General features: G+C 39.1%; 4 protein-coding genes across 5 annotated transcripts; 2 read left to right on the forward strand and 2 right to left on the reverse strand.

Moving 5' to 3' along the window:
• Nucleotides 1–193: 193 nt before the first annotated feature.
• LOC103973384 (LOB domain-containing protein 1-like) lies at nucleotides 194–971 on the reverse strand. The gene is made up of 2 exons (XM_009387941.3): nucleotides 695–971; nucleotides 194–617 (listed from the first exon to the last, which is right to left on the reverse strand). Exons 1-2 carry the CDS (start codon nucleotides 881–883, stop codon nucleotides 363–365), a joined length of 444 nt encoding a protein of 147 aa, XP_009386216.2. The 5' UTR covers nucleotides 884–971; the 3' UTR covers nucleotides 194–362.
• An 880-nt stretch (nucleotides 972–1,851) lies between these two features.
• LOC103973395 (protein PLASTID TRANSCRIPTIONALLY ACTIVE 7) lies at nucleotides 1,852–4,111 on the forward strand. Of its 2 annotated transcripts, XM_009387952.3 has the most exons (4): nucleotides 1,852–1,991; nucleotides 2,093–2,149; nucleotides 2,227–2,277; nucleotides 3,646–4,111. In XM_009387952.3, the coding sequence occupies exons 1-4, from the start codon at nucleotides 1,929–1,931 to the stop codon at nucleotides 3,976–3,978; spliced, it is 504 nt and encodes a 167-aa protein (XP_009386227.2). In that variant the 5' UTR covers nucleotides 1,852–1,928; the 3' UTR covers nucleotides 3,979–4,111. The 2 variants fall into 2 exon arrangements, with proteins under 2 accessions (XP_009386227.2, XP_064951705.1); XM_065095633.1 differs by having other exon boundaries at nucleotides 2,093–2,277.
• Nucleotides 4,112–4,754: 643 nt separating this feature from the next.
• LOC135605482 (ubiquitin-like modifier-activating enzyme atg7) lies at nucleotides 4,755–9,941 on the reverse strand. Its single transcript, XM_065095632.1, has 14 exons — nucleotides 9,702–9,941; nucleotides 8,937–9,154; nucleotides 8,539–8,730; nucleotides 8,393–8,447; nucleotides 8,188–8,282; nucleotides 7,779–7,968; nucleotides 7,569–7,659; nucleotides 7,330–7,474; nucleotides 7,094–7,252; nucleotides 6,821–7,009; nucleotides 5,942–6,106; nucleotides 5,715–5,830; nucleotides 5,433–5,589; nucleotides 4,755–5,126 (listed from the first exon to the last, which is right to left on the reverse strand). The coding sequence occupies exons 1-14, from the start codon at nucleotides 9,880–9,882 to the stop codon at nucleotides 4,965–4,967; spliced, it is 2,115 nt and encodes a 704-aa protein (XP_064951704.1). The 5' UTR covers nucleotides 9,883–9,941; the 3' UTR covers nucleotides 4,755–4,964.
• Nucleotides 9,942–11,813: 1,872 nt separating this feature from the next.
• LOC135605483 (histone-lysine N-methyltransferase ATX4-like) lies at nucleotides 11,814–22,726 on the forward strand. Its single transcript, XM_065095635.1, has 21 exons — nucleotides 11,814–13,098; nucleotides 13,187–13,242; nucleotides 13,316–13,514; nucleotides 13,687–13,755; nucleotides 13,838–13,920; nucleotides 14,020–14,118; nucleotides 15,975–16,110; nucleotides 16,505–16,598; nucleotides 16,732–16,831; nucleotides 16,971–17,095; nucleotides 17,458–17,603; nucleotides 17,745–17,849; nucleotides 18,046–18,110; nucleotides 18,421–18,622; nucleotides 19,265–19,351; nucleotides 19,460–19,516; nucleotides 19,599–19,688; nucleotides 20,620–20,706; nucleotides 21,243–21,317; nucleotides 21,405–21,505; nucleotides 22,381–22,726. The coding sequence occupies exons 1-21, from the start codon at nucleotides 12,133–12,135 to the stop codon at nucleotides 22,469–22,471; spliced, it is 3,033 nt and encodes a 1,010-aa protein (XP_064951707.1). The 5' UTR covers nucleotides 11,814–12,132; the 3' UTR covers nucleotides 22,472–22,726.
• The last annotated feature ends 1,959 nt before the right edge of the window (nucleotides 22,727–24,685 follow it).

Raw genomic sequence — 24,685 nt, forward strand, 5'->3', positions numbered from 1 at the left:
TTTGTGCTCTAAGAATAAGCTACTGAGGAAAAAGTAAAATTTGAGGGATTTTTTTGAAAAAAGAAATTTCCTTTTTTGATTTTATTTTGTTAACTTCAGCAGCAAATTTCAAATGCTGTCACCTTCGCAAACGCCACAACAGTCTTCTGCATCACATCCTTCTCGCCTCAAATTGCGTGTCTTACCAGCCACATAATAATATTTAATTTAATATTAATAATAAATCATCACGAAGTGTTCCCCTGCATTTGAAAGAGAAACAAAATGACTTGCAGCTTCATTTACATGCCCTCATCTCTGTCCTGTCTTACCCTAAACCTTCACTCTTCAGCGACGCCACTCTTCGATCCATCGAACCAAAGTCACTTGCTGCAGTGGGCGTAAAGGAAGGCGTCGACCTCCGTAGCCCCCATCAGAGCACTCGCCAGCTGATCTCTCTGCAAGTGCGCCTCCAAAACCTGCTCTTGCACCGCTCTCAGCTGGCCCTGCAGCTCCTCCACGCACCTCTGCAGGCACAGAACGATTCCAGCGCATCCATACACGGGGTCCTGCAGCCTTGCATGAGCTTCGTACACCATGCTCTTGATTGCGTCCTCCTTCATCCCTTCCTTCACCACCTGCACCGCCATCGCCAGCATCATCTCCATGCTGGCTATCAGAAGATAAAGAAGCAGGGGATTGAGTTAACACGTACTTGAAGCATCTTGACGACGTTGCTGGCTCCGAACACCTTGTGCACGCTGGCGAACTTGTCGGGCTCGTCGGCCGGAAAGTACGGCGCAAGCAGGCATCCGTGGTCGCACTTCCGGTGCAGCGTTCGACAAGCAGCGCAGGGAAGATCCAGCCTCGCCCGTTCCATCACCACCTTCTGCTCCATGTACATGGAGCTGCCTTTCTGCTATGGTCAATATATATAAGCCTGGATCATGTCGATGCTCACATTTAGCACTGTGGACTGAGAGTCGAGCTGAGGAAAAATGGGGCATTGTGGAGGCCCAGCAGAGAGAAAAAAGTAGCCACTTGAAGGGGAGAGTTCATCTCCATTCTTTGACGGTCCTTCCAAACCTAAGTATTAGAGTTATTAATCACTTGGAATTATGTGAGTTATGTTAGGCAGCCTTTACGCATTGATAACCATGTACGTGGCCTGATCTTGATCTCCTCGATACTTCCAACCTACACCACTACGTAGCTTAGGAATTAATGTTGAGTGCATGTATGTGTGTGAAGGTTTCAGATGATTGGTGAGACCGAGTTCGGCACTTGTCATTTGGCTGAGAGTGTTTTCTGGTATCGGTTTTGTCAGGCAGCTGCAACTTTCAACGATGCAAGTCTCTGCATTGGGACAGGACAGCAGAGAAGGAAGAGCGCAGAGATCTCTCTTTCATGATGGTGAAGAGAGATGTTGTTTTCTTTCGGATCACAGGCGATGATTGTTCCACACGATTCGGTCAACAGCACTTGCTGAATCATCTATGCATGGCGAGATCAGTGTCGCCTGAAGCAGCACGGTTGATTACTACGTGTCACTCGTTATGTTCCAGTGATGAATCTGCAGCTTTTGTATGTGGACTTGCATCAGATGAGCAGAAAGAGCTGACCCCAATCGATCCATATCAGTAGCAACAGAGACAAACTTTTGTCTGTGATTATATATATATATATATATATATATATATATAATCATTTTATTAAAGAATAGAAGAAAATAAAAATCTGACCCAATAAAAATGATGAGGATGGTTTAGAAATTAGAATAATTATCTAAAATAAATATTTACTTTAAAAGCCCATTAAAGACGGCCCAAACCCATATTTCAAGAAGAAGAAGAAGAAGAAGCCCAACTAAGTGCACAGTCTCTTCTTTCACTTCTTTTCCTTCTCGGGATCACTTCTCATCCGCACTCGGCTATCGAACACGGGTGGGCATGGCCTTGGCGGCGCACCACCTTATCCGATGCCCTCCCCTGGCGACGGTGGCGCCGGCACTGGTGAGCTCGAAAGCCCTCCCCTGCCACACCCGAGGCGTCTTTTCTCGTCTCCACCTGACTACCTCCCTAATTTTCTTTCTCTTGTTTCGTGTCTCCCGCAGAGGACGGAGCGGCTTCCCCGTCTTTGCTCGATCCGCGGCGCCTCCGACAAATCTCAGGTTCCTCCGATCCCTCTGCGTTGCTCTCATCTTTATTGGACCTGCAGAAAGATCCTTTCTTTGTGTTCTGGTATCAGGATTCCGGGGAAGGTGGGAACCGAAGGCGGATTTGGCGGCGCCGCAGACTGGTACGACCATCGGATTGGATTTAATTCTTATTTCTATGATAAATTTGCAATATTGAGTTTCTCATTTCAAGATTAGCATTTGTTTGTGCGGATTTGAGCTGCAAAGATTGATGCTTTAATTCTCAAGAATTATTGTCTTTGGTTTAGTACAAGCGACTCCGTTAGGGTTGGTGAAATGTGGGGTCTAAGGTACAAGATTAAGAAGAGCACGCTGGAGATCGTTGGAGATGATAGTATTCTGCTTAGGAGAATTGTCAGTGGTTTTTCGCTCTGAAGATGTTTAGGAAAATCTATAAATAGGAAAGCAAACAGATTATTAGACGCTTTAGAGCTTTTCAGGGCATTACTTCATCTATATATCTTCTGAATCACAGAAGCAGCCTCTCTGGGAATTGCATCAGTGGGAAATTGGACCATCCTTTTTGGTTTAATTTTTTTTTCTTTTACTTCTTAATCATTCATTCTTTCACTTTCTTTTGCAATTCTGTGCCTAAAATTAACAAACTGTGAGTAATTATAGCGCTTCATTCTCCATTCTCCATTCAATCATGCATCTCAATTTCATTGCTTGAGATTAGGTTGCAATCGATAACTAGAACTTCGTTCGTGCAAATTGGCCATATTATCTTAATAAAGCTCCTCTTCTTGCCTTAGTGTTTGCTCAAACTTTTAGCTAGTAAGAATGTTGATTATCGATTGCAAGATCATGAAAGCGGTCCTTCTTTCACCACTCACTATCTGTTAAAAATTGATGAAGTTCTTGTCATGATTTTTTGCCTTTTTGAGGGTTTTGGATAGAGATCAATAAATAACTTGAAGCAGGACAACAAGTACATGTAGGTGATATGTTCTATCATCTTCGTAACTGATTGAATTCGTTCTCTATGTCGTCAGGAGTATCTGGGAAGTCTATGCACTGTATGTTATGGACTCTGGTTATGGAGTCGATGCACTGTATGTTAGATTCTTTACCAACTGCATCTTGATTGCACCATCTTATCCTACATTTGCAATACCATTCATTTGCCTTTCTTATTTATGTTTATGTGTGGATTAATCATGAGGATCGAGTCTGGTCATGTAACATTCTTTGGTGTTGATGATTAATTTCTCAATTGTTAATATCATCAGCTACAAATAAATTATTTCTTCTAAAATCATTTTGTGTTCTTTAGATACTTCCTGTTGGTTCCTTGTAAATCATGTCAATCTTTTGAGCTTTAGAAGTAATTATAGCGAGGATCAAGTCTCTGTTATCATTCTTTAACCATATTGTGCAGTTTGAATGATGAATTATGTGCAACATTCTATCAATGGACATGGCACTTACAATTAAGCTAAAAGCATGCATGTGTTTGCTGCTTTCAGACAAAGAACGATGACAAGTTGCGCTACAAGATGGATCGGATCCCTTTCCTGGAAGAACAGGTGAGAAAGATCAGAGAAAATGGGAAGGTAATGTCCATGGACATTGAGAAGCTGATGCTTTCGGAGGAGAACAGGTTTGATTTTGTTAACGAGGTGGCCGCAGAGGCAACTTCCTACATCGAGGCAAATCGGGACGAGTACGGATCCAAGAAGGCCATACTACATGTGCTCAGCAATCGTATGAATGAAGCCGGATTTGAACGCCCAGAGGCGTACATGGAAGAGGACCCCTTCAGGCCCGGACCCTCCTATTTGAAAGAACTTGACACTTAGCTTGTTTTTGCTGCTTATTATCATTAATCTCGTAGTAGCATGCCTTGTCTACATTCTTACGTTTGCCGAACATTTTGTTTCTCAACTGTTTAGTATTTATGTTAGAAGAAAAAAAAGAAAGATTCTACCTTCAGAGTTGATCTTTTGAGGATCATTTCGAATTAATAGCGAGTTAGTAAAGAGGTAACACGAATAATCAGATTGTTCTAATTATTTGGAGGCGGTTATATGGACATTTTGATAGGATTCAGTTATATAAAAAACATCTTTAGTTATATTATAAATATTTAAATTTTTGTTTGTAATTTTTATTTTTATTTTTTGTATTTTTCCTTTCTCTCTTCGTACTATTATTTTATCTACTATAAAAATATACTTAATTATTCATGAAAATATTTATTTTCTTATTTTTCCTAATATTTTTATACATGCATAAACCAAAAAAGTTGAATATTGGATTTCATCAATAGTTTGCTTTTGTTAGTTCATTAATCATCTTTGATCCATCTTGATTAACATGTTCTTGAATATAAATCAACTTTTATTTACTTTTTGACACAGGTTGAATATTTTTATTACAAAACAACTTTTATTTTTACATAATATATGTATTACTTATTATTTATATTTTTTTTAATCAAAAATACAGTTCCATTTAGACGTGAATTATACAGAACTCCCAAGTACGGAATACACTTTGTGATTCATCTGCCAAAGCCAATTCTTGTTCCCGCTACAAAGAAAGGCAACAACGCAAGAGGAACAATACACCAAGATACAATAGAAGTCAGATTTCCAGTTATTCTACTAGTTTTTTATCAACTTGTAGTCTCATTTTCTTTTATCAGCAACCAATGTATCTATATATTGATAAGTTAGTACATGATCAGTGACTGTACATTGATAAATCACCTCGCTGTTCTTGTCCAAAGAGATCACTGGGGTGATAGAATAGCTTGAACTGCAGCTCTGAGATGAAACGTAAGTCAGATATCATCAGCATCATCAGTTTCATCATCCCAGTCCAACTTGAAAGAATTGGCGGACTCTATCAACTCTGTGAGCCCAGTTAAATCCTCCAGGTAGGTTGGGTGGTCAATGGCTTGCAAAATGAACTCTGTTCCTCGTCTCCTCAACTCGGACACCACCTGCAACAGGCAAACAGCACAAACGTCTGAGAGAAATAAACAGATATAGACATCCATCCGTGTACCATCACATTGCAACCTTTTCAACGGCTTAGAATTCCATAAACCTCATTTTATCTAGCCTAAATTAGTTATTCACTTTTTGCAGTGCAAAGGAGGATCAGCACCAACACATCTCCCTGGTTGACCGATTGTTCAACAGAGAAGGACCATAGCAGAAAACTCTAATGTTTTGGAAAGACTGAACCAGTAATAACAAGCACATTTTTCAACACAAGGAAAATCAAGGGGTGGGAAATGACTCACAGTAGTTGAACAGGCTGTGCAGCTGTTGGATGCATGGCCAATGAGCGTCACTTGAGAGTATTGAGGAAGCAAGCCTCGGATCTGATGCGGCAAAATACCAAAAGGTTGCTCACTGGAGCTCATAATGGAGTTGGCAATCTCACCTGGAGCATGTATCCTGGAATGAAGCAATTGTACCATCCACAAGTCATTCTAAGAACCAGTAAAACACTGCAAGTAAATTCTAGGTGCATGACTGATGTCCCATTACTGTGGAAATCAATTAGTAGCTGAGAAATGTACCCATTTGGATGATGCAGAAGTCCCACCAAGAGTTCCACTGCTAAAGCAGATGCTATGGGTGCAAGCCCAGGACGTGTGACAGTGCATTGCTGATCTAAAGTGCGATTGGACGTTGACTGCATAATGAGCAATGAATTAAACAAGGAAAACAGTAGCATGATTAAGATCATTGTGACAAAAAAGATCTAACAATGAGCATCTTTAGAGAAGCCACTAGAGTGAGTTACATCAATAGGAGCAACTACATCGCCACAGAAGTAACATCCTAAGCGCTGCCCTCCATTTCCATCCACTGTAGATAAGCTGTTTGTCTGATTTGATACAGAGAGTGGACCAGCTCCATGACGCATAACCAAGTAACTGTCGAAGCCCAAAGCTGCAGTGATAGCAATCTGTAGGACACCAAATAGAAGCCTACTTGTCAACATTGATATCGTCTCATCAGAACAAAGCAGTCGATCTAGTAATCAGCAAAGCTAACCAAGATGAAATATAGTTGTGAGAAAAATGTCCTCAAGGTCAGAACACACACAGATGTATTGAATATTAGTGATTTTTTTCAAAAATCTATAAACTCTCACAAGTTGCAATGATATTTTCATGAATTCTCCTACCTCCTTCCTCTACATACTTTTAGGTATGAACAGAATCATCTTAATTTGTTCACCACAGATAATGAAAGATGCATTTTCAGCTACCTATCCAAAAGTCAGTTCCAATCATCACTTGCTAATAGATGGCAAAATATTCAAGGACATGGTCATAATTCTATTTGGCATTTCTACCTCATCAGGGGACTATCTTAGCATCTTTGCCACCAATATCTTCATTTATATATCTCTCTCTACCTTCATCAACAATAGAATGCCTATGATGAGGATGGCTAAATTAAAAGAACATGTTCTATAATATCGAGACACAGAGACCCAGAAAAACAAATTTAACATAACATCAGGATAGCAGTCATTAAAAAGCTATTAAGAGACATATAAAATCCCAAAATATCAATAAAAAGAGCAAGCCTTATTGTTAAACACTTCTAGCTGCTACAACATCATTAGAACCAATCAGACAACTTTTCTGGTCATTAGGAAAAACAAACCCACTTTGTTCTCACTTGCACAAAGCAGTGTGGGAAGCCATCTGCTTTCTCTTGTATCGGTCAGCAAAAATGTCACATCATGGGAAGCAATCAGGTCCCTTAGTCGCTCACAATCTTCAAGCACGCGAGCTACTTCATTGGTAGGCACAGGATGTCCTGGCATTGGTATTGAAAGTGTTACACCTTCTGCCTCCTGCAAATATGAAATAGTCAGCTGGTACAATGATATTAATTCTCTTTATCCAGATAGCACAAACAAAGGAGCAATAAGACCCACCACAGCTGGAAATATACGCTTCAGAGTTCTAGCTGCTGCAACAGCTTTTAAGCTGCCACCATCAAGGCAATCATCTAATGTATATAAAGACTGTCTGACAGGATTAGACATAGCTACTAGGCCACTATCTAGTAGTGTTATCTTCCGCACACCCCAGGCCTGTTAATAAACCTAACAACATTAAGTATACAGAAAAACAATGAAATATAATTAAAAGGCATGGACAAGCTACTGACCATAAGCATGCGAGCAACCTGACATCCAAGGGTACCAGCTCCCAGTAGTAGACATCTAACACTGGACAAGGTACCTAAATCTAAAGATGGTAATGTACGCCATCTCATTAGCTTTAAGTTCAAATCTGCAGCAGATACAGCCAACCTGCAGGTATGAAAGAAATTTGAGCATCCTTGCTTCATAATAGTCTCTCTTTCTCTCGCTGGGATTCCAGATAATGCGCCTTATGAAGAAATACCTCTCCGGATTCATGGATTCTGCAAGGTTTATGCTCTTGGGTTTTGGCTCCCATCCTACAGCTTTAGGAACACACTGTGGGTCTCTACAGTCTACAAGAACAACAAATGTTGAGGCAACTCAGGCCACAGGGTAGGCAAAGTATATGTTAGAATGATGATCTTAAATGATTGAAAAGAAACCAGCAGCTATCCATCGTTTGTTCCTCTACCTTTTGATGGTGAGATCACAGCTTCACCAACAAGGGATAAGCCCATATCAGCAAAACCACGTTTCTCACGGTAGCACAGAAACTGGATCTTCCCATCCTGACATCTCAAACTAATGAATGCAAGATAGTTACGAAGAGGCCATCCAGGATTATCTAGACGACAGCTTGGATCATAAAAACCGAACAACAACTGTACCAATACAAAGTCCAACAGTGTCAAGTTAGACAATGCTTCATGTTCGGAGATTAGCTGAGAAATAAATTTAAAACAAGACGAGATGCACTCTATCATGAGAACATTTTTGCTATAAGCAGCATACAGTAACCATCGACAACAAAGTTACAAAATGTAGTTCTCCTGAAAATCTAGATAAGAGTCAAAATTAGATGACCTTCCCAATGAACATACCTTTTGACCATCATCTTGGCAGGCTTTCCAATCCTTCAACTGTCTAATAGTGGCACATGAATTTGATGCTATGCTGACTAAGAAGTATAGCACACCTGTATGGCGCATGGAAGAATGACATATCAGCATAACAGATTAATTCATTTGTATATAATCGAGATAGATAAACTTAACACCCATGTCAGATAATATCCAAAAATTTAACCTGTCGTCAAGCTTGAATTGCGCCATTCATTCAGTGCTGCAGACAATGATTGAGCCTATTGTACCAAAACCACAGATCAGGTAATGTTAACTTGTCAAGCCTTTTTTACAATATGTCAAAAGACCCTTATCTGTGTACTGTAGTACCTCTCCCTGATTAAACACCTCTCTAGCTGGTTGAAGATTGAGTACCACAGCAGGAGGACCAACAACCAAAGCAGGGAACGCCAACCAGTGAAGAAAGTTCCATTTCTTCAGATCAGCAAATGAGATGATAAAGAATCTTGAAAGCACTGCACTATCCTCCTCTACCTTTCCAGAATGGATGTCATCCAATATCTAGTAACACAAAATATAAAGGTCAGAAAGTGAGACACAAGAAATGCATTTTTTTTTCCTAGATCTTCTATTTTCGTAGTTCATCAATGCAAAAAGATTCATATGAAACAGTTAGATATAAGAACCAAATAGAGCAACAATTCACTTCCAAGTCCTAATAAGAAAATAAAGTTATTCAACGTAGAGATATTATGGAGGAAGAGCACCTTTTTTGCTTCCTTTTTCAGCAGCGAATCACTATCAAGGGCCTTGAAGCTCTCAAATGTGTTCATGTTGTAAAGAGTTCCAGGAACAGGGCATCTATTCCGATTACCATGAGCCCTTTCAAGTGAAAACTGTAGCTCTTTGAAGTCAGATGGCAATGACTCAGCAAGAAGTGTCAGGCGGTTTGAAACCTTGGGATGTGAACAGGGTGCATAGAAACCTGTCAAAGAGAGTATTATTGAGTAATGTAAGTACTATTTTTCATCTAACATTTTTCACCATTCAAAATAAAATTGAACAAAATTAGAAACTTTGACTTGTTCTGATAGTCAAAAGGAGATAGGCTATTGCAACTGCACTATAAGAGAGAGATGAACTACATGATTTCTTAGTATTTATGACATATAACATACTAACTCATCTTAATCCTCGTTGTAAACATATATTTCTTTCACATCAAGTTGATCGCTGGGGTCAAGTTAAATTCACTTTGATTCTTGCAGAAGAGCGCACAGTGTTATGCCTCTTTCGAATATGAAAGCATGGAAAGAACTCAATTGCATAAGAAATATGCAAAATATAAAATCTATCAGAAAAGGACTGCTAAGAATTACTAAATGCATGCAATATATCACCAACATCTATAGTACACAAAAACGGACCCGCGGTCGGATCATAAACAAACTAGGGTTCATCAACGCGGGCAATTTACTCGGATCAACAGACGGAAAAAGACAGCGAGAAGAAGGAAGGAGGAAGAGGCGTGCCCGTGAGAGGGATGGGGGATTGGTCGAGGCCAAGGGAGTCGAGCTTGAGGGAAGAGAGGCGATGCCAGAAGCCCTCGTCCACCAAGCTCTGGAACGGATCGAACTGGAGAATTCGCCCCGACCCTTTGTCGGATGACGAGGAGGAGGAGGAGGAGGACACCACCGAAGACGAAGAAGCCATTGCTCTCCCCCCAATCGACCCGCGATCTCGGTCTATACTCTCCTCTCCCCCGCTTTGTAGTCTTCGACGCCAGCGTATTATTTATTATAAACGGAACACGAGCCTTGAAGAAAAGGAATCAAAAAATACTTTTTTACCGACAGGACACTTACTCACTTCACATACCTTGTTCTCATTAGAGGAGACCGCAGACGTATCCTGTTGGGCTCCACATGTTATCGCACCCACTCATCACACGAGAAGCCGATATGGTAAACACGAATCCGAGATGGACCCAGATCGCAACATATACTCGGTTTCGGATAACGTAGTGCGTTGAGACTCTATAACCGTTGGATATAAAGTGGCAAGAGCTCTTTGAGATTCGTGGGAACCCCGGCTGGAGGAGCAACCCAAACATGATTCCTCGTGTAACAAAGCATCGAAGGATCGTGATATAGGAAGGTGATGTGGCTGTATCAACTGCAAGATTCCAAAGATCTCTAGCCCGTTCTCCCCATTCAACTTATCGAAAGAATTGGACAATTGGTACGATGTAAGCTGTCTTCGATCTTGACAGAAACTGATGCCAGACTACTACCAAGTTTCAGATGAATCGGAGGAGAAAACCCAGGTCAGAACGCATCGGAACAGAGAACAAACAACTGGTGGGCAGCTTGCTTACTTGCTTGTATGCATGTTGCACAACACCATGGCTCAGTTTAACTATGACACCAGCCATTTATAGAAAGCTTGCCTCTTTCGAGTCTCCCTGCTCGGAGTGAAGTGGCCAAAGCTTCACAGGTTTGCCAACTGTGTCTGCGGTCGGAGAGACATATCACCCAAAGCAGCAGCGACAAGAACCACCGCTGGCGCTCGAAAGGCTCGAGAATTGAGCTGCTACAGGCGTCAGGCATACCGATCCGTGGCACCAACCTTCCGATTCCGAAGTCCTTGCAACCTCAACACTTGCAGCAAGTCCGAGCTCTGTGTTCTCTTTCGAAGAAGAGGCATCTCCGGACCAAACATGATCGTCTTCGTCTCCGGCACATCCACCTTCGCCTCCTCGCTGACATAAGACAACACAGCACTGCTGCTGCAGGAAGCTCCTCCTGGCCATGGAAGGCACAACATTTAGGTTAAAGACAATCCATCTCCTTTGGCCATCTCTGTCCACCGTGATTGTCCCTGTGAAAGCTACTGTGCGAGATATGGGCCTGTCATGCTACTTGCACCGAGAAACAACTGAAGGAACCATCATCATCATCATCATCAGTTGCAGTGGGAAAACAAAGAACATGATGCAGCTGCCAAAATGGGATCAATATTGTGTACGGGGAAAACCAGTGTTCCACGCCCCAAATCAAACTACACAGAATGTTACTGCCTCACTGCAACAAATCTAACATAAGATTCAAGAAAGGAAGTATGAAATCTGCTACTTACTTCCTCGGATCAACAGCTACCGCAGGCAACAGACGGACCGAGGAAGACGAGCACAACAGGTGGAATCCATCTCTTCCCCAACATAGGCTATATAAGAGAAGGAAAACAAAAAAATAGAGCTACTAAATTGCTGTGCCTCGTGCAATGCAGTAACAATGGGTGCTCTCCCTCCGCCACTGCACCAACAGATGGGAGTGCTGCAGCAGTCATGGCACGATGCTCTCCAATTATTGCTTATATCACCTGCATCATCGTCTCCTCCGTGATGGCGAACGAGACGCCAAATTGGACCGTGCACAAATTGTAGCTAAGCGAAACGATAAGATAGACGCCATCGCCCGCTTCCGGTGGGAATCCAACTCCGTCCTCCCACGAAATCCCTTTTTTATATAAACCAACCCAAAAACTTTGTACCTAAAAAATAAAATAAAAGGAAAAAGAAAAAAAAGAAAAGAAAAATCGCCGGATCGAAAAGAGAAGAGAAGGCTTCCCAGCGAGGGGGAGGGGGAGGGGGCGGGGAGGGAAAAAAAGAAATAAATTAAGAGCGAGAACTAAAAGATGGAAGGGGAGAAAGTTGTAATATATTGAGATCTCTTCTTGGATGGGTCGGAGTCCATTCGAAGCTTATGGGGAGCGGAGCTTCCAATCTCGTTGAGATCTATCGCCCCCGTTCCTTGGAGCCCTAGCCAGAATTGTCTGCGATCGCGAGGGGAAATTAGGGCGTCGAAATCGATTGGGGCGGTTCTTGGGTCGGAGGCGGGGAATTCTGGTTGCGATCTCTGCGGGATTTGGTGGTGGGACGAGGGTTTTCTCGGCGCTGGGGCGATGATCATCAAGCGGAGCCAGCGGGTGCTGATGCCGACCCTGAAGCGGTGCAATGCCGAGGTCGCCGCCGGCGACGGCGACGGCGAGGGCGGCGGGAGGCGCCGGAAGAGACGGAGGGAGTCGTTCCCCCTCGAGGTGCTGGGGGACGTCGCCGCGGCGGGGTTCCCGTACGTGGCGCTTGGGCTGGGGCGTTGGCTGGGTGGGGAGGACGTCGCGGGCGGCGCCGCCGTGGCGTCTTCGTTGTGTAGCGAGGTCTCCTGCTGTTCCGGGGAGATGGATAGCGAGTCGCGGAACGGGAGGAGAAGGGAGAGAGAGCAGCCCCGTGAGGCGCCGCCGCCGTCGGAATCACGGCCGCCGGTGGTTCGTACGTCGAGAGGCCGCGCGCAGGTGCTGCCTGCCAGGTTCAATGATTCCGTCCTGATAGACCCGTGGAAGAAGGAGAAGCCTAAGCCGAAAGCTTTGGAGTCTGATTCTGAGGTGAAGGAACCAATGGGGCCTCAAAAAGAGAATTGTCGCAATAAGCATTCTAGATTTAGTTCAGTCATTCCCAATCCAGTTGCATTGTTCGACGAAGAAGAAAGATACCGGGCATGCAGAAATATTAGCTCCAAGAAGTATTCGCTGTCACGAAGCACTTTGACATCTCTGCATGAGAGTTTGGAGGCAAGGGAGAAGAGATTGCCCCTGGCGCCCACTGTAGAGGACCCCCTTGGTTATCTTTATGATCGGATGTCAGTAAAAGAAAAGTTGCACAAGAAAACTTCTGAACAGAGGAAGGATTACTGTCATCTTGGGGGGTTTGCTTTTGGTGATATTGTTTGGGCTAAGCCAGGAAAGAACTATCCAGTTTGGCCTGCAATGGTAATCGATCCAATGCAGCAAGCTCCGGAACACGTTGTCGACTCCTGCATCTCTGGAGCTGTCTGTGTGATGTTCTTTGGTTACTTTGGAAGTGGGAATGATACGGTTGTCTATTTTTCTTATACATTGTCTTATCTAATTACGTTTACATGGGCACTTTTTCCATTATGATTAATCCTTTGGATTTGAGCAGGAATATGCATGGGTGAATCAGGGGAGGGTTTATCCTTTTATTGACCACATAGATAGGTCGGTATCCCAAATATGATTAGAAGGGAATGCCTTGATGCTCTTGGTCTTAAACTCTTGGGCTCAATTGCAGGTTTCAGGGGCAGACAGAGTTGTATAGGTGCAAGCCTAGCGATCTGCGGACAGCCATAGAGGAGGCCTTCCTAGCGGATCATGGCTTCTTAGGGGTGCAGGTTGATGGTATGAGTTCAAGTGGGGAACCTGCATACCTTAGTAAGATCAAGGAAGCAACTGGTTCAAACCATGATCAAGAGTGTCAATCAGAGATCAAGGCAAGCAAGATCCTATCAGTAGAAAACTCTACCATAATTCTTATATTTGTTGTGTTGTAGATGCCTAGATGAGTTCTTGATCATGTTGCTTTAGTTAGACCAAACCATTTTTTTGAATCTGTCCTCCTTGAACTTCTTTTAACAATTCTGTTGGGACGGGCTCTGTTTACAGCCTTTCAGATCAAAACAATATTGTCAAATATGCAAGAAGATTTGGCATCATAAAGATGAGAAGAGATGGGTATGAGGTTTTATACTATTAAAGGAAACATTCCTTTTTATCTTTTGTAACTGAGTCTATGACATTGTCTAACAACTGGCAGAGCTCTGATTATTTTTGTCCAAAGTGCAAGTCAAAGCTGAACTTTGAGTTATCAGATACCGAGAAGAATCACTCACAAGTTAGGTATGTGCCCTATTGTTAGTGGTAGCCTACATATGAGTCATGCAAGTAAGATTCACCCAAGTATAGTCTAGGGGCTAATACTGCTCGCCTTCTGAACAGACGCGATCAAAACAGTGGGAAAGATACAAAACTAGTTTTTGATAATGTGACAGTTTGGTGTTTTGGCATGGAGGGGATATACTTACCGGAGCAGCATGTGTAAGCATATGTCTCTGATTTTGATAATGATAAAACTGGAGATGGTCAAATAATGCTTTTGCTTAATACCTTCTGCATGATTATTTCTTATGTTTGTTGATAATCAGCATCCTATTATGCCTTCTTCCTCCTTTTGTTTGTTTTTTCTTTTCTGGTGTATGGGACTGGTTAAAATTGTATGGGGAACCAAGATGACAAGACCCTATTGAAATCATCAATTAAATTAGATGGAAAAATTAAGATTATGAAAATGACTATTTACCGTGATATTTTCAAGAACAACCCTGATCACTACGTATGATAGAAACTATAGCCTTTCCGTGAAAATTTATTCAGTCTGAAATTATTATTTAAGGTGCAAATATTGCCTATAAAACCTGTGCTGATTTGATTTTTTTTTTTTACTGTAAGAACTATCCTTATTATACCAAGGCGTGTTTCTCCACATGGAGAAAGATTGTTTTTCTCTCTAGAAAATTATTCTTGTCCCTAACTTATTTCATTGTGATGGTATGACAGAACCCCTTTTTTAGTTGGCCAGAACCATATTTTGAAGAGATTTAAAAATAAGTTACTTTTTTTGTTTCATTGAAAAACTCAAACCAACTTTACAGTTTCTTAGAAGGAAAGTAATGATAATATGCTATGCAGAATGTAGAAAATTCTTTGCCAATGGTTTCCTTGGAATAGCTGTTGTTGGCTCGTGCAGTTACTTGAATTGCCTTGGCCAAGTACTGTAACCATGGAGCATAACGAGAATATGTTGACGAGCCATGGTATCAGGAATACAATGAGAACTGGAATATGTTGACTATATCTCAAATTTCTTAACATTTGTGTAAAACAAGGATTGAACTGCTGCCAGCAACATTTGCCCCGCTGGCCAACACTTGTTGCACAACATATTATACCTGTAAGGTATTGATACATTAGATCTATCTACACCGAAGAATCTGACATATAATTAGGCTTTTTTTTTAATTATGTTTAATTGGCATGATACGAGATGGTACCTTGTTAGGATGTCTTCGTCTCCCCTTCATGTGATGAAACAACATAGTTCTTGGCCATCCGCATCCTGATTTGATTGGTTGCTGGTAGAGTATGTGTGCTACAAGTACAAGACCACATAGCATTGTGGCAACATAGGAATGCTGGCAGAACACACAAAGAACATCCATTGACAGCAAAAAGAAGCACAAAAGAAATTTCAAATTACTATCCTCATTTGCAGCATTACCTCTCTTTAGGCCTCTCCTCTTCTACTCCCCTCATTCTCTCCATTGGAAGGGTGTAAGGCGGCATGAGGCAGATCAGCAAACACTATAAATGAAATTGGGACCAAACAGGAGCAGTTTAGATTGAAAGGTTAAACATATGAAAATGCTTGGATGAGTTTGTTTTCATGAATTCCGTGCCTAATAGCTTGAAACAACAGTTTATACTTTCTACTAGTGATCTGTATATTATGCCCTTGTGCATATACTCCTGGAAGACCTGTTTATGTTGCGTAGAAGATTAATGGTTTATTCTCTATCCCCAAATTAAGATGCTTGAAGCCTTCTTGATAATATCAGAATTTTCAGGCAAAACTTATGCTAACTCATTTCATAAGGATTTGTGACCAGCAGAATTGATAAACATGCTTATTTTCTCATCCTCTTCCATAATGGGGAGAATATTATATTTGCTTGTTCCAACTCATTCTGTTTGTTGATACTAATTGATGCACTAGACAGTTATATGCTCGTTATCATATGTTGAAATGAGTTAAGAGTTTTATTTTCTCTTATTCTCGTCATTTGTATGAACTATATTGATTTAATCTATGTTATTTCTTTTGCATCCTTGGGTAGGGTTTCATGTCGCTGTAGCTCTTGCAAAGGGAAAAAGTTCATGCTTACTGAATGGGAGCGACATACTGGCTCCAAAACTAAAAATTGGAGGTCCAGCGTCAAAGTCAGAAGTACAAATATGGCATTGGGAAAATGGGTCTGTACTTCACAAAGAGCTTTTTCAGTTGTAATTCAATAGTACAATGTTTTATTACATTTAGCATCTTGGCTTTTAGATTAAACATCTGTTGCTTAATTCTAGAAGTGTTATCACTGGCTTTAGACAAATGCTTTAGTAGATGTCACTATAGTGGTTTTGGATTAATGTTTTTTTAATTTAAAAAGATATATTATATAACCTTTTCTCGTGCTGGATTATTTTCATGTATTTGGCTTTTTCATTTTTTGGTAAGCCTAAGATGCTTGACTTCAAGACTTCTGCTGTTGTTTTGTTATTAGGAAAAGCAACATGAGTTATCTGCATTGGACAATACAGTAAATTAGCTTAGCAGTCAGTATGTTGCTTACCATAAATGTTTGTTAACTTGCAGCTAGATCATTATAATTCTAATATGGTTTCCATGAACCATGCTAAACGGCCATCTGCAAAAGTAAGGAAACAAAAGCTACTTGCTTTCCTGCAAGGTACATCCTTTTTTCTGATAATATTTCTTAATTTAAAGCACTAGATATGCACTGGCACTGTTTGTAACAAACATGCCTTTGCAAGTAGTTGGATTAATTGTTCTAACTATGGGTTCTGGATTCATTTTCTTAGAAGCATATGACCCAGTTTATGCAAAGTGGACAACAGAACGATGTGCAATCTGCAGATGGGTTGAAGATTGGGATTATAACAAAATAATTATCTGTAACAGGTAAATTAGCAATGACTATGACTTCTTTTTGAAATACTCTTTTGAAGTATGGAGGTACTGTTTCACGTTGCTTGGTTATCATTCTATTTAAGAAACATAAACATTGAATTGCTAAAATTAATGGTTCTACAATTATCAGATGCCAAATAGCAGTTCACCAGGAATGCTATGGAGTGAGAGCGAAGCAGGACTTTACATCCTGGATTTGCCGAGCATGTGAAACACCTCAACAAAAGAGGGAATGCTGCCTTTGTCCTGTAAAAGGTATCATCTTTTTATATTACCCCTTTTTTAAGGCTAAAAATGGATGTACTGTATTTGTCACGTATCTCGTAGATTACTGGATATTTTAGTAATCTATTACATCATGTGTGAGGTATCTACCCGTTTGATGCTTTTGTGATGAATGTTCTTTGGTGCAAATATTGTCCTGAACTACTGATAACATATTTTAGAAAAAGGTACAATGGGCATTTAATAGTAATTGTAAATATATCATTTTGTAGATTATTGATTGTTGCAATTTTGGATTTTTTTAATCTAATTTTACCTTAGTTTGGGAAATTTTAAATTTGTTCTCGCACATCAGAAGTTCAGGTTTCATTGATTGTATTTTTTTTTCTTAGGTGGTGCTCTCAAGCCAACAGATGTTGAGACGCTATGGGTCCATGTCACTTGTGCTTGGTTTCATCCTCAAGTCTCTTTTGCCAATGATGAAACAATGGAGCCTGCTGTTGGCATATTGGACATACCATCAGAGTCTTTTGTGAAGGTTAAGACATGATTTTGGAATGATCATGAGAAACATCTGATGCTGTCAAAATCTATATTAGAATCATTTTAGGCTTTTCAAGTTCTACACTATGTATCAAAATTTGATTTGAGTTTAAGTTCTTTCTTGGTGTACTTCCAGGTCTGCGTTATATGTCGTCAGATGCATGGTTCTTGTACACAATGTTACAAGTGTTCCACCTATTACCATGCTATGTGTGCATCAAGAGGAGGATATCGGATGGAGGTAGATTACTGAAAAGGATGATATTGCATAGTTGGCATATTAATGATGCGTTTAATCTTTAAATGTGTGCATCAAGGGCAATATCCAATATTTGTCTTATTTTGTGATCATTGTGATTTAAAAAAATTATAAACATTTTAAAATTTTAGAAGTGGAAGGACTCATAATTTTTAATCTTAAATATGTTCTATTGCAGTTACACTGCTTGGAAAAAAATGGAAAGCAGATAACAAAGAAGGTCTCATACTGTGCTCATCACCGGTAAGATTTTACCATGTACTCATAGCTTCCTGCTATAATAACTATTTCTTTTGGTCCTTTACATGGTCTTTTATGTTGAATCTAATTCATTATTATAAAACATCACTAATGGTGCTTAGAGGTCCAATATGTGTATATATATACCTTACTGCAACTCACCTCTTCTTATTTGCATAAAACACAGCTCCGTTTCTCTGTATCCTGTAGAATGTTACATTCAAATCCTGATTCTGGATTAGGAACAGTAGTAAGTCTCAATTAGACAAACTCTCTGCCTTTGTAATTAAATTTGTGTGTCTGTGTTCTGCAGTGCTCCGAACCCAGATACTGTCTTGATTATACATACTCCTGAAGGAGTCTTTTCTTCCAAAAAGTTGCTACAAAACAATGAAAAACAGACTGGTTCAAGACTAATTAGGAAAGGCATTCTTCATGATTCAGATTTCTCTATTCAGAATTCTGAAACTCCATCTGCTGCAAGGTGTCGAATATATAGGAGGATGGCAACCAAGGTATGTTTTGGAACAGAACCTTTTAACTATATCTGGTAAACTGATTGTGGCTGATGATTTGAATGTGTCTCTAATCATTTATTTACCATCTTACAATTCTTGTCCTGTCTAATATAAAGGATATGGCATTTGATAATTCAACTGTTTGACTGTTTCACCTTTGAATAAGATTTAACAATATCATTTTTCTCACAATAAATTAATGTGCATCGCCTGAAGGGCTAGAGCATTGATATCAAGATTCATGCAGGACAGGTATAAATTATGTTTCCTGCTACCTGTGTTAATCTTTTTGCTTCTGTGACTAGTTTGATTGGTCTTTATTTTAGAGAGGATGACAAAGGCAGCCTAGAAAATATTACCAATCAAGGAGAAAATGGTGGAAAAATAATTATGTGGTTGTCTAAGAAGAAGTCATGTGTTAACGGACTGATGTAAAATTTTGGCTAATGACATTGCATATAGTCTGTTTGCTGCTACATTCTTTCTTGGGGATAACCATTGTTTATCATGTTCTTCAGTGTGTGTTGGTAGTGTATCTACCTGACAAAGATATATTTCTTCCCATCATGTTCTTGGATTTGATAGAACCCAGTAATATAGTCCCGTGTCAGTTTGTAATTGCATTTTCTGTTATTTTAGAGGAAACAAGAAGAGGCTATTGCTCACAGATTGATGGGGCCTTCTCATCATTCTCTGGATGTGGTTCAAAGTTTGAATGCACCAAGGGTAATTCTCTTGATCTTCTTATGCAATACATCGTGATTGCCCTTCTGGATTACAGTTGTGTACTTACAGTAGATTGGAAACTTATGATGGACCTTTTTTTCCATGCAGGAAGAGAAGGATCCAGAGTTGTTCTCTACATTCAGGGAACGGCTTTACCATTTGCAGGTAATTGTGATACCACCTCACTCATATACATATGTTCTGGTCATGACATCCTCATCAGCTCTTTATATACTCATGTTTCCAGTCAACAGAAAAAAGTAGAGTTTGTTTTGGTAGATCTGGAATACATGGATTGGGTCTCTTTGCTCTCAGGAACATTCAAGAAGGAGAAATGGTAAGCAGGCATACTTTTCTGCACCATACTATTTTCAAAGTCTTGTTAGAAGTAGCAGCTGATTCATCATTGAAATATTTGGTTTTGTATGCTTGATGCACATTTGAGTGGCTGGTTAGTCAAATTAATAAGTTAACGACTTCATCGTATTTGGCTTCTCCTACCTCACTATCTGATCATGATGGTTATCTACTTGGATGCTAGGTAACCACAAACTACAATAAACCAGTTATCTCATTGTTGAAGATTGTGTGATACATTCCCTGGGTACTGCAGTCCTAAGTATTGAGCCATTCTGTATTATGCACTTTTTTTATGTTGTAGAGCATGATGACTATTTTGGGTTCAGTTGGAGAAGCGACTGATCCAGAGTCTACATCATAACTGTGCCTTGGCAATATTTGATCCACGCTCATTTGTATGATTTTTAGTGTGTCCAGTCTTATGGTATAGATAGTAGAGAAATATGATGTCTTTGCTGTATACACACCGCATCGTACCATGCCAGCAAGGTACTGATACGTGTATGGGTGCTAATGGATGCTATCTCTGCTTCTTTTCTTTTCTTTTTGAGGCAGTAAAAGCTGTGCTCATATGAAGAGTCAAGCATCACAAACATCACACTTATTATGCTCATATTTTCCGGCAAGGGCACATTAAGTGGCCTTGCAATCCTTGTGTTATAGTGATGTCCTTTTTCTTAAATTGATATGCATGCATATACAACATACGCATGCATGAATGAATATTTCTTGTGCATTATTTAAGTGTATTTACGTTGTATTATCAAATTGTATTAGCAGCTGCAATCTGCCAATGCTTTATGGTCAAAAGGTGGGCAGTGAAAATTGAACGATTTCTATAATACTCAGGACTATTAGGATTTCAGAAAGTGGTCTGATGATGAAGCTAACGGTTAATCTGCTAGCAGGTTATTGAATACCGTGGTGAGCAGGTCCGACGTAGTGTTGCAGATCTAAGGGAAGCACGCTATCGATTGGAAGGGAAGGGTTGTTATGTAAGTAATCTTTCTGCTTTCATCTTTTTCTGTTCTCTGTTTGCTCTTGGCTGATGCAGGAAGTTGAAATATCAAAACCAAGGACCATATGTTTTGTCAGAATATCTTAATTAATTGAAAATTTTGGTTGAGTCAATTAGTCAACAATACTAGTAGAGTGTGTCATGATGCTAGTAAATCGCTTATGGAAATCATTGCATTAGAATAAAAACTAGGAGCCATGTTAATCAACAAGAGATTCACATAGTCATTTTGCTCAATGCTTAGGCTTTGAGCTACCATACATGATCATCCATCTAGCATATGACACCAATATATTCCATGCGTAGGCTTTGAGCTATCTTACTTGATCATTCGTCTAGTTACTCTAGTATACAACGCTGATGTATTCCAACTAGCAAGTCACCTGTTGTTTGAGATGAGGCCCTTTTCTTTACGAATGATAAATTCCTTCCTCTGGTGTCATACCATGATTGATTTGCTTGCATAAAATCATGCTCATTTTCTGATTTCCTGTTTTGTGCTCTGTCTTGCAGCTTTTTAAGATCAGCGAAGAAGTAGTGGTTGATGCAACAGACAAAGGAAACATAGCACGTTTGATAAACCATTCAGTGAGTTATTAAGTTCATTAAGATCTCCTTTTGTTGGCAAAATTCTCACTATAATACTCAAAAAGTAACTTTCATTTTCATATGCAGTGCATGCCCAATTGCTATGCTAGGATCATGAGTGTCGGCAATGATGAAAGCCGGATTGTTTTGATAGCTAAGACAAATGTTTCTGCTGGTGAAGAACTAACGTAAGTTTCTTTACCTACCTGAAAAAGGAATTTTCAAATGTTTTTGTTGAATTACATTTCTCCTTTCATTTTAAGCTTCATTTATGATGGTGGCAAATCCTTTATGTTTCTCAAGTGCTAACTACCAAACAAGATGATTGATCAAAGTGATGTCAGTGATTCTTGATATGTTATGATGCCCAATATGGACATGGATATGGGTCGAAGATGACATAGGTCTTTCATAGAAAACATATGATGGATATGATTGCTGCCTCCTGATTAACAACTTTGAGAGCTTCAATAGGACAGACACTGGTCGTAGTGGAAAATATTTGTTGCTCAAGTATCGTTGCAAAAAAGAAAGTAATTTCTGCCACATAGAATGACCGAAGAGTTGCAACGAAGAAAGTAATTTGAATCTTAGGAAAAATGTTTTATTCCTCGAGCCATGAACCTTGGTAGGCAGCAGCTGTGACTAGCAAATACTCTTTGCTCCTTTTGTCAGAGAGAAACTGGCAAGCAAAACTCCCTAGTATTCGATTCTTGATCTGATAGCATCAAGCTTGCAAATTCTTGAAGTCTTCTTGTGCTCATACGATTTAATGACGGATGTTATATCTTGTTCATCACTTGATTCGAACCATTTCAAGTATTCTCAAGGATGCAAGATTGTTTTGTCATGATTGAGCCCTTCATTTGTCATATACAATGAAATTTCTTTAGGGAACTTCTCTTTACAAGTTCTGTAGGTTCAGGTCTGCTTGAATTATTTTGCTTCTTGGCCATTCAAATCATTGACTAATCAATCGGATGGTTGTACCTGTGCATTTCTTATTTAATTAAGTGGTTCAGGGTTATTTATCACTTAGACCTGGTTGCCTGTTGGTTTGCAGATACGACTATTTATTTGACCCTGACGAAGGCGATGAATGCAAGGTTCCCTGCCTCTGCAAAGCTCCCAACTGCAGGAAGTTCATGAACTAGATATCTGTATATCTCCACACCAATTCTTTTGCAAATAGTCTCTCTTCTTGTGTTTCCCCCCTCTATTTTAACCTCCCCTGTCATGGTCAAATCCATCACTTGGTATTCAAATTTTCCTTTTTTTTTTTTTTCCTTCTTCCAAACAAGTGGATGTCAAGGGTCAAAAATCACGAGACTCACATTCTTTGTAAAAATAACTTTGATGTAGCAGCTGCATGTCAATTAATGTGGCATTTCCTTTCAGAATTTGCATGACTCGCGCGCCTTTGGTTAGCTTTAGCGGTGGTATTTCTTCTATTTTCTGAGTAATACATTGGCATGCACATATACATATACATATATATGTACATGTGTAGGTATGTATGTGTGTGTATATGTGTGTATGTGTATATATATATATATATATATATATATATATATTTGAACTCATGATGATAAAATTAGAATATTTTTTTTTCCTACTCACAGACTCATATCCTTAGTTTTTTTATTAATTTCTAATTCCAATCTTCCTCCCCAATCTGACAGCCGTGGTTTGGCAATACACTAATTTGGCCAGTATTAATAGATAAAATTATTATTTTTACTTTTGAATCCTAAATAATTCGATTAGGAGTTCAATGAAATATCAATCACTCTATTATAACAATCGAATATAAGATTTTATACACCTTAAAATTTAAAGGATGAAAAGATATTATTTTAAGGTCTTATACTCGCTATGTAGCATTGAATGGGCTACAATGAAGATTTTTTTTATCTATTCCGTATCATACAAATTAACAAGTCAACATAATCAAAATATTATATTCATAGAAATAAAATGATAAAACGGATCCTTTGTTCTAATGTTTTAAATCATTCTATTCTTTTATTTTTTTAAAATATTTTTTGAAAAAGTCTATTGATTGAATCAAATTTAATTCAGTGAAATCTTTCACTAACTTTTTTTTTTTATTCAAGAATATTTTATAAAACTATTTGACCTACGAATTTGGAGCATATTTATTATTTTCATGTGATTCACACGTCGTCAAGCAAGCGAAATTTCAAGAGAAGATGTTGGAAAGATAGGACCAGGAGTTGGATTGGGAAAAGCGCACTTTTGACTCTCTGCACGGTTTGCCATCAGATTGGCCGAGATACGTAATTGGGGAGTTGTATGAAAACTGAAGTGGCCACCAAAGTTGAGAGACTTTATTCAAGAAGCTATAGCCTGAACGAAAGAAAATGCAACCGGAATATTCCTATTTCATGGTTACTAAAAGTTAGGATAAGGTTGAAACTTGAGTTTGAGAAAGCTGTCTTGGATGGGACAAAGTGCTCCTTGGATATTTTTGGGAGTTCGTTGGCGATCATCAAAATGGGGGCTCCTTTTTGGAAAGCGGATAGAGAGAGTCCCACAATATATATATATATATATATATATATATATATATATATATATATATATATATATATATATATATATATATATATATATATATATATATATATATATATATATATATATATATATATATATATATTTTCAAAATATAAAATTTTTATTTAAATTATTTTTTATCAAAAAAAAAAACCAACTGTTCTTGCTTGAACTGTGGTCCTATACGATTGGATTAAAAATACCTTTTCATTTTAGATTTTTTACTGGGAGGTATCTTTTTTTATTTTTTTCTTGACAAGATAATATTTCTCTTGCCCCTTAGTTTCAAAATTATTTTTGAAAGAACATTCAAAACTATTGTCATGCCTTGTGTATGAATCAATCTGTGGGGTTAATCTGCTAATTTATATCAAAGTTACTATTTTGATAAACTTACACATGGTAGTACATATTGATGTTTTGAAGATGAAGAAATTGTGGAAGACATAGTAAAGGAGGGAGAAGGAAGAAAAAAAGGAAAAAAAAAGGAGATGATAGAGAATAAGAAAGAAAATAAGATGGTGGAAGAAAAAAATAAAGTGATGAAGGAGAAAAAGAGATAGACGATGACGAATGACAATGATGGCGTTAAATAGTAGTGGTGACATATTATAACATCATAAGAAAAGGATAACAATAAGGTTAAAAAGTAGTGATAATGATAATGACATCACAAGAAGAGGATAGGCAAGAGAAAGAAAGCTTACATTCTCAAAACCCTAATTGCTGTTCTAATTTATTTTTTTTATATATTAAGTTGGACAAAACTATTAGAAAAGAAGATAATC

Source organism: Musa acuminata, chromosome BXJ2-2 (assembly GCF_036884655.1).
Source record: "Musa acuminata AAA Group cultivar baxijiao chromosome BXJ2-2, Cavendish_Baxijiao_AAA, whole genome shotgun sequence".
Taxonomy (NCBI): Eukaryota; Viridiplantae; Streptophyta; class Magnoliopsida; order Zingiberales; family Musaceae; genus Musa; species Musa acuminata.